This window comes from Alternaria novae-zelandiae (genome assembly GCF_023758075.1).
Source record: "Alternaria novae-zelandiae strain BMP 2774 chromosome Unknown scaffold_1, whole genome shotgun sequence".
In the NCBI taxonomy this organism is placed as follows: Eukaryota; Fungi; Ascomycota; class Dothideomycetes; order Pleosporales; family Pleosporaceae; genus Alternaria; species Alternaria novae-zelandiae.
In genome coordinates this window covers 3,008,094-3,020,036 of record NW_026056961.1, presented here as the reverse complement: position 1 = coordinate 3,020,036, position 11,943 = coordinate 3,008,094, and the positions used below count along the sequence as shown (strand labels likewise).

The following is an 11,943-nucleotide window of genomic DNA, read 5'->3' as shown; positions in this document are numbered from 1 at the left end:
CGATCCAATATGTACATTAAACAGAAACCGCATACTTTACACTCGGTCAGCTCTACCACATCTAGGCCTTGGGGCCGTGGGGCTTCTTCATGTAGGTAGGCGCCAGAGGCGGGGCAGCGTTCTTGACCAGCATCTGCACGTACTCGTCGAACCAAGCACCAGCAGCCGGCGCGCCAGCAAGGCCGCACTTTCCGTCACTCTCACCACCAGGCTTGATCCAGACCAAAGAGTCGACGTTGGTGTTGTTCTGCTTGGAGCCAGGTAGAGGACCGAATCCGGCAGGCTCGACATTGCACCACTCGCCCCACTCCTCACGAGCACCGGGAAGAGCGACGCGGCCCTGGTCGATGATGAAGTGGGATGGCAGACCCTCGGCCTCGAGGTAAGGAGCGAGCGAGGTGGCGTAGTGGCTCTCGTCCCACGATGGGGAGTACTCGGTGTAGTTCTCGCGGACCTTGGCCTGGAAAGAGTTGTAGTTCGACACGTTGGTGGAGAAACCCCGGATCTTAGCCATGGGGTTGAGCTTCTTCGCCATGGCAACAACCCTGCCGAAGACCTCAGCAGTCGGCTTCAGGTTGTCTGCCCAACCGAGCCAGCCGCCGTGCGCAGCATCGATGTACAGATGTACGTTGGGGAACTGCAACTTGGAGATCGCGTACGCAATACCCTCTTCGTAGATTGGAGTGGCGTTGGCGCAGAAAGGAACGCCCTGGTTAGTGACGGCGTTACCCAGACTGTCGGGCTCGAGCACGATGGCGAAGTCAAGATCCCTGGCCTCAGAAACAAGCTTGGCGTACTTGTCAACAAACTCCTTCTTGTAGATCTGGAGACCGTTGTTGGCTGAGCTGAGCTCACCGGCAGACTCGCCAGCAGAGCAATCACGGTCGGGCAGATTGTACAGAACTAGTCCGACGATCATCTTCTTTGGGCCCTTCTTTTGTTGACGAGCCTCCTTGATGGCTTGAGGAATGAGGCTGAGACCATCACGTGTAGTGACCCAAGTGAAAGTCGAGATCTTCTGCGCGACTGTGCGAGTGCGCGCCGCGTTGAGAGTGTCGTTCTGGGCTGTGAAGGCTGCGATAGTCTGGTCGAGCTTCTTGCCGTAGCTCTGAACAACATAGCGGTCTTTGCCAGTCCAAGGGTTGACGTTGGGGCCTGGGGGTGGCTTAGGAGCTGCGGATGCAGCCCCAGCGAGGGCGGCAGTTGCCAAAACGAACTGTGTGAGTTGCACCATGATGAAACGAGAGGCTTGGAATTGACTCGAGGTGGTGATAAATCGTACGGTGGACTACCTGGGGCTTTTATAGAACGCCATGAGGATGAGTGCCGCGGAAAAGACCCATCCAATCATCCCTTTCTCTTTCAGCAGGCTTGGTACAGGTTTGCCCTTACGTTCACGTGGCTGTCTTTAGACTTGGTCAACGGTACCGTCGGCCCGTTGTACATTCTAATAGCACTCAAGACGGTCCAAGTCCTTGGTGAAAAAGCATTGACATCTCGCATACAAAGCGCCACGGAGGCGTTGCTGTAGTGCTTCATCGATGGCGTACCGTGCGTATTCTTTGGCGAATGTAAGGAACGGTCGTTCGCCCCTAGATTGGCATGTAGTCCTGTTAACAGTAAATTAGCCAAGGTAAAGTCTACCGGGGCTGCTGCGGGTAGTCAATATATCTGAGCTGTTTACCCGGCTTCTACCCCAGCTTCGTTGAAACATCGACCCCGCAATCCGGCTCGTAATATTGCGATCCCGAAAAGCGCCCTGCAGATTGGACGGGGTGGTCAAGCTAATGCTGTGTATATTGCGCATAGAGTAATGTGGGGATCTTGTGTCATTTCGGACTGCAGCTCGCCATCTGCAGACACTGTAGAGAAGATTCGTTGCGTCTTCTAGCGCGGGTGTGAGCGGCTGTACCCTGAGGCTGAGTTGGATGTAGATGCTGCACGCACGATGCTGGACCTCCAGCACAGGATTGATGTCGAAAATCATGTCGCGAGCCTAGGCGCTGGGGTTGGGATGATAGCGCAGATTGAAGGCCCTTTGGCATACAAACGTTGATAATCCCGTTGGCCTTTCTTCCGGATGGATGCGCGCTTCACGTAGAGTGTGGTTACGATAGACGTAACGATATAGTCCATTATCTGACTACATATCGTCATCCAGATATCCCAGGATCTAGTTGAAGGCGTATTCCGCGGCTGGAGCGCGGAAAGGCACGAGAATGATGGTGCTGTGCGACGCGTGTGGCGTGCATGACAGTCGAAGTCGAGCTGACCGTTTTCCGAAGGCCAAAGGACAACGCGTCGGAGATCTCGAGAATGCAGTAGTCACGTAGTCGCTCGCGTCGGTTGAGTTGAAATGGGGTGCAGTCGTACGCGTGACATTTCGTAGTGAACGCGACGCGGGTGCCGGGCGGGACGCTGATTTCTTTGCCGTTAGCGTCTTGGCAATGGTTGAAGCGATCCTCACGGCGTCTCCAAGTTCTTTCAACTCCCGAGGTCGCTGCGGTGATCTTTTCACGAGGAACATCATTTATGAGGTCAAGTTCTAGGAGTAAAAATGTACATTGAATCGAATCTAGTCTACAAACTATTCATAAGGAGTGCCATGTCGTCGTATCGTATCATGTTGTTATTACAAAGGAAGGGCTCGTCTCAGCGACGATGAAGAAGAAGTAGGTGGTGTTCGCATTCGACACACCTTTTAGACTCACTTGATGAGGATCCATGACCCCAACAAGGTCTCAGCCACCAACGCTAATAATCTAGCACTGGCGGACGTACATGCCAAGGGGGCTTGGGTTGTAGTCCTGGAAGTAATCCATGGAGAAGTCACCGCTGCCGCAAATCATGTAGGTGACGGTCTTGCCAGCCTCGCAGTCACCAGACTCGATGGAGTAGGTGTTGCCAGGGGTCATCTCCATGTGAGCGACGTCCTTCTCCTTGGCGGGCATGTTCTTGTAGGTAGTCATCGCATCGGCAGGACCCTTGAGCTTGCTGATGGTGCACTCTCCGTGGCCAGACATGGTGTAGTCGGAGGTCTCGAGGTCCTCCTTCTTGGGAAGCATGAACATGGCAGAGCACTTCTTGCCAGCCATGGAGGCGGGGATATCGAAGTTGAAGATGGTGCAAGTGTGGCTATCGACCATACCATTGTAGGACGTGTCGTGGGCCTTGTCGGGCTGCTCGGAGTCGACAGGTACGATGAGGTGGGGGTACTCGTAGTTGCCGTTGAGGTCCTCGGGGCATGAACCCTCACCGCCGTTGTTAACGCCGTCGTCTGGGTTCTCTGGTGTTTCAGCGGGCTTGCTTCCAGTTGGAGGAGCGAGCATGGTCGCGGAAGCAGCGGGATAGGTCTCAGCGGGAGGAGCGGGGTGAGTCTCGGCAGGAGGAGCGGGATGAGTCTCAGCGGGAGGAGCCGGCTTGGTCTCAGAGGGAGCGGGGTTGGTCCCAGCGGGAGGAGCAGCAGGCGCAGTTACAGTAACGGTAACGACGCTTGGAACGCACTCAGACTCTTGAGGGACACCAGGTGCAGGCTGGGAGGGCTTCATGCCTTCGGACATGGCGGGGTAGCCCGGCTTGCCTGATTGCTGAGGCTTTCCAGGTTGACCAGGGTACTCGGGCATGCCAGAAGGCATTCCGGGCATACCGGAGGGCTTTCCAGGCATACCGGAAGGCTTTCCAGGCATACCAGAAGGCTTTCCAGCAGGAGGTGTGCCGGCGGGTGGTGTACCAGCAGGAGGTGTGCCAGCAGGTACAGTAGCAGTAGCGACGGGAGGTGTGCCGGCGGGAGGTGTTCCAGCAGGGTATGTGCCAGCAGGAGGTGTACCAGCAGGTACAGTGGCGGTAGCGACAGGGGGTGTGCCGGCAGGTCCAGTCGCGGTGGCTACGGGAGGTGTGCCAGCAGGCTGAGAGCCAGCGGGTTGTGTAGCGCCAGCTCCGCAAGAGCCAGCAGAGCCAAGAGAGATCTCGACGCACTTCTCTTGGCCAGGGGCAGGTGTTGTGTAGACGTTGTACTCGCCGTTGTCGTTGACGGGGCAAGCGTAGAACTTGCCGGAGCCGTTGTATGTAACGCCACCGTTGGGACCGACCGCAAAGCCGTTGGTGGGAGTGGCACCAACATCGCACTGGAACTGGGTGGTAGGAGGAGTCAGGATGCAACCACGTCCATTGGAATCAGTGAAGCCACCGTTGCCGTCCAGGCAGTAGCAGCCGGTAGGCAGACCACCGTTACCGACACGGTTCTGGCCGTCGTCGAGTTGGCCAAGTACGCCTGATGCGCCGCCTGACGCCTCAAGCTTGAAGCACTGTGTAGCCTGACGAACGACAAGGGCGTTGGCTCCGAGGCCGAACGCGATGGGAGCGAAAGCGTATCTCATACTGGAAAACTGAGCGACTGTGGGATGAGGTGGAATTCGAGGATGCCCTCCAACACGTTCGAATTGGGTGCCTCTTATACTGGCCTGTGGCTCAGGGACTATGACAGCCGGTACTGCTAAAGACTCCTAGCGACTTCCAGTGTTGCGGCATCGGCTTACGTTGTTGGGATTCTAGCAGGCCTCGCGTCTGGTTCTCATCGTCATCTCGAGAACGATGATATCAGTAGACGAATACCTGTACAAGCATTTGTGGAGACTGCTATCCAAGCCTGTAATGCTTGAGGCTTTCCGCTGCCTGGTAGTAGCCGTGTGGCCCGCGTTAACGTTCAAAAATGTCGCGCTTTCAAGTAACACCAACCGCAATGATTGGCCAGAAGTCAAAAGACGTTCTGGGAACTGTGGTTCTCGACGTACGCCAGACCCGATTTTGTGGGGTAAGATCGACAGGAACACGTTGCTCTCCCCCATGCAATGTACACAACTCAACCTCGACAAGGATATCAACGAGAGATATCGGTGGTGTTGTACGTTGAGACTGGTCGCAAATGTGGCTGCAACTTTGGAGTCAGCAAGACGAACTGCATCCATACGTGAGCTTTCCGATCTTGAGATGGCAGACGATGAGCTCTTCGAAAGTAAGACGGAACTTGATGCGTTGCGGAGTCCGTTCCGACGGCAAGGTCGGCGTCGTCTAGAGTTAAGACTATTGGCATGAGCCTTGGCGGTGAACAACAAAGAGTAAAGTTACTCAACATAGTAACAAACCGTTGCCGAGTGTTCCGCTACGGTCGATTGATATGCAAGATGAGCGAATAAGCGATGTGGTGCTTTCTACCCCAGACATCTGTAGACCTGGAATTCATGGGGTACGTCGGCAGCCAGACCAGCCTGGGAGATCACGTGAGAACCGCGTGCCATAGCCAGCCCGTATGGTCTACACTAGAGACGAAAGGTTGAATTGGTGAGCAGTATGGAAGGCAGGCATGTCAACATCATGGTTTTCGATGCGATCCAGTTTAAAGCTGACGAGACATGTAAACCAAGCTGGGCACTTCCATAGTCCCCACTGCATAGCGGGAGCTGTCAAGGCTGACGGATGTTGTGTCCATTTGGAAACGGTCAAACGAATCATTCGCAAGTCGAGTACACGCTTTCTAGCTGGGAAAGCACGGCGCAGTGTGGAGGCCTTTCGTCACTTTGACATGATAACATCCGAAAGCTCCAGTGTCGGCGAAATTTCGCCGTGCAGAGATTGGTGGAGACTTCGCTATGGAGATCCCAGCCCTTCTCCTGTACTCCTAGTGCTGAGTGGCATTTGTGAATACCGGTTGTCCCGGTGGCGCAGAAGAGTCGAAGCGACGCAGGTCTCTGGGCAGGTCTTCAGGCAGGCAGAGGTAGACTTCGCATCTTGCGCGCGTCGTCAGATGTGGGCTGTGTTCAGTCATTTGCTGACGCATACTCGCAGAAGTACCACGATGGGCTTATGTCGGAAGGTCGATCGTTATTTCTGGTGTTCTGGTCCACCTTAGCTGCCCTCGGTCGTGGTCGGTTGGTGGATCGGTCGCGCGACGTTCGCTCCTAGGGTTCGTCTGAAGGGGTCTGGATGCTGAAGCTCCGCAGGGAGTACGCCTGTGCCATCAGGAACGGCGTGAGAAGATTTCGAGCCCTACGGCATGGAGGCGATGGTCATTGGACGCTGCGGCGAACGCGTCGTACGCAAAGGGGGTTTGGAGGTTGGGATGCTATCCTGTCGCGAGCTGGTTTTCGCGTTACGTCACTTGTGACTAATGCCCACTTAGCCTAGTGGCATCCGCGTTGGGCCGAGGACCCACTTGCCATCTCGGCTTCCGAGGCCTTCCATCAGGATACAGCACCACGACGATGCAGCCGTCCATCAAGTATCTTTGATAAAGCTGATGTGCACTCATTCAAAACTCGCTGAAACCTTCTGCCATCCCTGTGGATTCGCCCTCCAAAACTAACCTCATCGCTACTATACCAGCGCAGCCCCCAGCGCTTGCGAAATACCTAGGTACTACGGATGACAAGTAACTTAACAATGCCTCGCCAGACTTCTGCTCCAAGCATCTGAACGCTTAGGCACTCGCTCAACGATCGTCTCGCTGCTGCGAAGTTTGCACCTCGACCAGGCCCCGTGGGTGCAGTTCACCTGTAAGACAGGTAGTTGCAGATACGCGCCCACTGTTGCTCATGTGCGAACCTTTGGCAGCTCACGTACCGGGAGTGACCCGCTGCAATGATTCTGTCAGCATACAGATTTTGCGCAGTCGTGTGCATATCGAATGATGAAGAGTGAACCGATCGAGATGTACAGTCAGAGGAAGAGCTCAGTCTATGGCACTTCTAGAGTGACCGGAGGCTGCTGTTCAAACGTCGCCGCGTGTATGCGAGACCTTGTCAAACGCCAATGAGTTATGCTACCTTTATACGATGAAGTTCGCATGAGATCGCGCATCATCTTCCCCTCCAACTGTACCAAATTATCTTCGCATTTCGACACCCGATCAGCAACATTTTGATCAAACCAAAGGCATGCCATAATGATACGGTAGAATCACATAGCTCGCTAAGAAATGGCTCGATCATCTCCGCCGAACCATACTGGCATCAACGTAATGCGAGTGCTGGCTAAACGTACAAGCCGCCTCAACAGGGCAGACGATGTTTCCCCAGTTTTGGTGTTGACTGGGGTACCCAGGATCGTTGGTGAACGCGTGGAGACCTGCTAGGCTGGGATCATGCGGAGCAAGCTCTCGAGGTATCAAAACTGCGTAGGTAGCTGTATGGAGGGGGAAAATATAAACGGAAGAAATAGCGACTGCGACATAAACCGAGGATCGAGAGGTCGTGGTCATTTGTCGATGTTGATAAGTGTCAACCACTGAAAACAATGCCGTGGAGTAATCTTCGCACGCGTTGTTTGATTTTATATGCCACGACCCTACACGTGTCGTCTATTGCGAAGAAAGGTAACAGGGGTTCTGAAGGCATTCGATCACGCACGTTATAACGGCGAGATTGATTCAGGCTCCGCTCCCAGCAACGTCAGTTACACGAGCTTGCATTCTTTGCGATCCTTGACTAGCATGCTATATATTTGCGCATATCACACTGTCATCTTTGAAGTGATGATAGGATATACCACGAGAAGTGAAGCCGACATTACTTATGACACAGTGTGCGATACCACGCGTAGAAGATGGAAGAGCAGAGGTGAAGCTTGTATGTACACAACTCATTTGGTTGGCTTGTCCACGTCTCGTCGTTTTATTTCACAGAGCAATGATAGCTGCGTCGCAGACTTCACAGTGTGCGAAATATTGATAATCATGCGTTGTTCGACATCTAGCGACACTGCTAGAAACAATTTCCCAGCCGCTGCCTCTAACCCCCGATACATTGCAACGCATCGGTAGCAATCATGCAGGGCCTGTGTCGCAAAACTACAAGCACAAGATCTAGTCCGACTCGCAGCCCCGAACTCGCTTGTCAGAAAATGCACCAGGCGGACCAACATGTGCCTACAGACGATGGCGAGGGCTCTGACACGTCAATAGCAGAGCCTGAGGATAGCGAGCTGAGCGATTGGGATAGTCTCGAAATCGACGATATGGAGTACACAGACGAGGATCTAAAAGACTTTGGACGACCAGGACGACGGCGCCATGTCGGAGATCAAGATTCGACGATGTTCGGCAATATGCAGGAGGTGAGGCATACATGCAGCCAGAGGCGGAGATGCGTTGATGAAGATGGTCGGAGTGCAGGTGGCCGAGACAAAGTTAGTGAAGGAGATCGCCAACAACCAAGAAACGCTGTGGTAGCAATGACAATCCGACTAGAACGAGCAGGGATTGTTGCATTGTCTCACACAAGATCGCGGAGCACGTGTGGTGCATGTGGACGCAAACGACGCTGAACAAAGAGAAGTAGACCCTGAAGTCGGTAGTGAGGAGAAACCTTCGACGAAGCCGAGGAACACCATGCTTGCTTGAGGAACAGGTATCAACCTTGGAAAAACTGTGAAGCTGTAAAGTTAGCCGCCGCGAAATGACTGCAAATCCACTCCAATGATAAACTCAGAACAGATCAATACATTACGATCAATGCATCCCCTTCCAATGTGCATGTGCCAACAAACCCCAAACCTTGAATCCCCATCCCAAAGTTCACCTGCAACCCTCCCATCTCCGCCTTGCCATCCCCTCGATCGACGTTGGCCACCCCCCATTCCTTGCAGATCGTTCCCTCGTCATCGCGCGCTGGTGCACCAGAATCGTTCCTCGTCAACAAGTTCGCAGGGACGGAACTAATCCGTTTCCGTGTCTCATCGACCCGTTTACAGTTAGTGGAGACCGCTCCGCGTCGGGGGATATTTTGGAAATCAGCCACTGGACTGGGAAAATCTGCGCACGGTGCGAGAGCGATCATGATGGAAGACGTTTCCGTTTGTGGGTTCATCGGATTGGCGAGGTCGTTGTTACCCGCATTGCGATCGTGGGCACGGGTGGGAAATCAGAAAGCTGGGCCGCAAGGCGAACAGCACTCCTCTCGATACTCGTAGATCCTTTGCATGTTGAGATGGAAAATGTGATACACGCGCATGGCGGCCTCAGCCCCCCATAACCCACAGACTGCCAAAGGGATGAAGATCTGGAGAAATAAAGTTACGCATGACATCACACCTGCTAGCTCAAGTCCCTTGCGCCCGCATACAGTCTAGCGCTCGCTTCTAGCCGGCGATCTGAACTGCCCCCTCCCCGACGCCAGATCTACAGCATCACGAACACCCAGCCATTCACACTGCAGGGGCCGTCGCATCATGCACCGACGCCCTCCCCCCAGAATCGGGGATAAGGGTTTCAACGCAGGGATTACTGATTTACCGACCTGCGTGGCTTGAACGTGCTGAACACCGTGATCGTGGCCCTCGCGCAGTAATCGCAAAGATGTGAGACGGTGCGTGCTGCGTTATTGGAACGCCCGTAACGCCATCAACGCCATAACGCCATCACGGGTGAACCGTCAGTCTCACTGTACTTCTACCCAAGTACGGCCCCCGGGCTACGTCAGTACGCCCCCCGCCCGAGCGCCCGCACGACTATTATGGCGTCGGGGCTTGGAGAAAGGACGTCAATGTCTGTTAAGGAAAGGCTGGGTGGTTTTCTTTAGTTTGGTTTTTGGGTTTTAACTCTCAGCGCCGGGGGGGGCTGCACAACCTTGGAAATCCTCTTTTGCTATCCAGTTCTTGTCTTCTCTGTCTGTGTCTGTCAGCCTTTTGGGCATCTTGTTTTTGGATTTGCGTAGCGTATAGCTCGCTGTTTTGGTATACCAGTACCACTACTTACTTACTATCTCGAGCCTGTCACCTTGTTTAACAGTCTAGGCTGGCGAAATGGCGCTCAAGAATATCTTACCGTTACACAAGAAGGAGTCGGTATCGCGGCTTCAGGGCACTCCTCACAGTCATGCCCATCATATCCACCGTCCTCAAAAGGCAAAGAGCTTCATGCCTAACAAGTGGCGCAATGAGCTCGTTGCCGCTGCAGCAGAGTTCGCCGGCACCTTCATGTTTCTGTTCTTTGCGTTTGGAGGAACGAGTGTAGCCAACACTGCGGCGACATACAGCAATCGAGTTACTTCTGGACAAGACAACAACAGTATCACGCAGGCGCCGGATACAAGTGTTCTGCTGTACATCAGTTTGATCTTCGGCTTCAGTTTGATGGTAAATGTCTGGGTATTCTTCAGAGTGAGCGGAGGACTCTTCAACCCTGCCGTAAGCCAGCCTCCCTAAAAGCGTACGGATCATACCTAACAACACCCACAGGTAACACTCGGCCTCTGGCTCATCGGCGCCGTCCCAACCATCCGAGCATGCCTCTGCTTCGTCTCGCAAATGCTCGCCGGCATGGCCGCCGCGGGCGTAATCCAAGCCATCATCCCGGGCCCTCTCAACGTCTCCACCACCCTCGGCGCAGGCGTCTCCGCCGCCCGCGGCGTCTTCCTCGAAATGTTCCTCACCTCCCTCCTCGTCTTCACCATTTTCATGCTCGCAGCCGAGAAGCACAAAGCCACCTTCCTCGCCCCAATCGGCATCGGCCTAGCCCTTTTCGTCGCAGAAATGGTCGGCGTGTTCTTCACGGGTGGCAGCCTGAACCCTGCGAGGAGCTTTGGGCCCTGCGTCGTTACGCACAACTTCCCGGGGTACCATTACATTTACTGGTTCGGGCCGCTGATGGGTACGCTGTTGGCGTTTGGCATGTATCGTATTGTTAAGCTGGTGGAGTACGAGACTGTTAATCCGGGGCAGGACTTTGACGACCATGAGGCTGCGTTGTTTAATCCCCCTGAGGACCCGGAGCATGCGGGGCAGGTTGAACGGCCGAATGTTGCGGCTCATGCTATGGCGGATGCGATTCGCAGGACTAACTCTAACTTTGGGGGCGAAGCCCAGTTTGGCATTGATTCGATGCTGGAGAGTAAGGATGACGAGAAGTCCACACCACCAAGGTCTCCACAGAAGGAACAGGAGTTGTTAGAACGAACCGGTCATGCACCAGCTGCCAACGGCGAACGCCACGAGTGCTGTTAGCCCTCATCTCTCATACGACATCCAGTGTGTCCGTCGTGGTAGCAACATCTTTCCATATCCATTCTAGCGTTTATAGCGGGTGCGGGTCTTCATTTACAAGCAATAGCGAATCTCATTATTACACTTATGCTGCGCATAAGCATAACCTCATCTCTCCGCCTTGCATGATGCCGCGACGTGCTTCTCCTAATCGGGCTTCGGTCTTGTATACGAGGAACCAGGCTAGACAGTGTGCGATTAGGATTGCGAAGAGTAGGATGAAGAGCAGGAAGGCTAGGATGGCGATGCATATCCAGAGGGTGGACATGGCGCTGGGTTTGCGCTTGCTTTTCGGCTTTTGGGGTGGGGGGTCTGGAGGGGTGTCGTAGGTAACGTCCTGCGGGGCTCGAGAAGACGTGTGTGTTGGTCGGGGAGTGGCTTCGCGATTCGGTTCGGGTATCTCGTTGTTCGGCGCTTGGTCGTACATGTATCCGCCATCCCCATCCGGAGGAAACAATCGAATCGCCACACCCTTCGCTTCCATCTCCCTCCCCGTTTTCTTCGGCGGCGAACTCCGTACATCAAACCCCTCACTCCCCGTTCCCAGTCTGTTTCCCATCCCGAATCCCCTCCGTCCCATGCCCATCCCCCTCACCGGCGGATCCCAAGGTTTCCTCCCCGCCTCCCTCCCATCCTCCCTCTCCTTCCCCTTCCCACTCCCCTCCACTTTCCCTACCGTCTTCGGCTGTCGATGGATCTCCTCTGACCCCGTTCCCGTCTCCCCTCCCTCGTCCTCCTGTCCCTCCTCTGATCTGGCTCCACTATCCGCACCGTCCGTCGCTTGCCTTCCCCCTTGTTGTTCTTGACTTCGCGGCGTTGGGGCTGGCCTTCGCGGTCGTAGGCGCCGTCGTAGGGATGGTGGCCGTTGGTGTATCGTGGATCGGTTTTCTGCAGGGTCTGAGCGGAGGCGTT

The 11,943-nt window shown here is 54.6% G+C and overlaps 3 protein-coding genes across 3 annotated transcripts; 1 reads left to right on the top strand and 2 right to left on the bottom strand.

The window, feature by feature from the left end:
- Positions 1–61: 61 nt before the first annotated feature.
- On the bottom strand, positions 62–1,234 carry CEL6B (1,4-beta-D-glucan cellobiohydrolase cel6b; the record flags this gene model as incomplete). The annotated part of the gene is made up of 1 exon (XM_049394663.1): positions 62–1,234. One exon carries the CDS (start codon positions 1,232–1,234, stop codon positions 62–64), a length of 1,173 nt encoding a protein of 390 aa, XP_049260492.1.
- A 1,528-nt stretch (positions 1,235–2,762) lies between these two features.
- On the bottom strand, positions 2,763–4,376 carry J4E88_000990 (uncharacterized protein; the record flags this gene model as incomplete). Its single annotated transcript, XM_049394662.1, has 1 exon — positions 2,763–4,376. The coding sequence occupies one exon, from the start codon at positions 4,374–4,376 to the stop codon at positions 2,763–2,765; it is 1,614 nt and encodes a 537-aa protein (XP_049260491.1).
- A 5,416-nt stretch (positions 4,377–9,792) lies between these two features.
- On the top strand, positions 9,793–10,992 carry J4E88_000989 (uncharacterized protein; the record flags this gene model as incomplete). The annotated part of the gene is made up of 2 exons (XM_049394661.1): positions 9,793–10,176; positions 10,228–10,992. 2 exons carry the CDS (start codon positions 9,793–9,795, stop codon positions 10,990–10,992), a joined length of 1,149 nt encoding a protein of 382 aa, XP_049260490.1.
- Between the last annotated feature and the right edge of the window lie 951 nt (positions 10,993–11,943).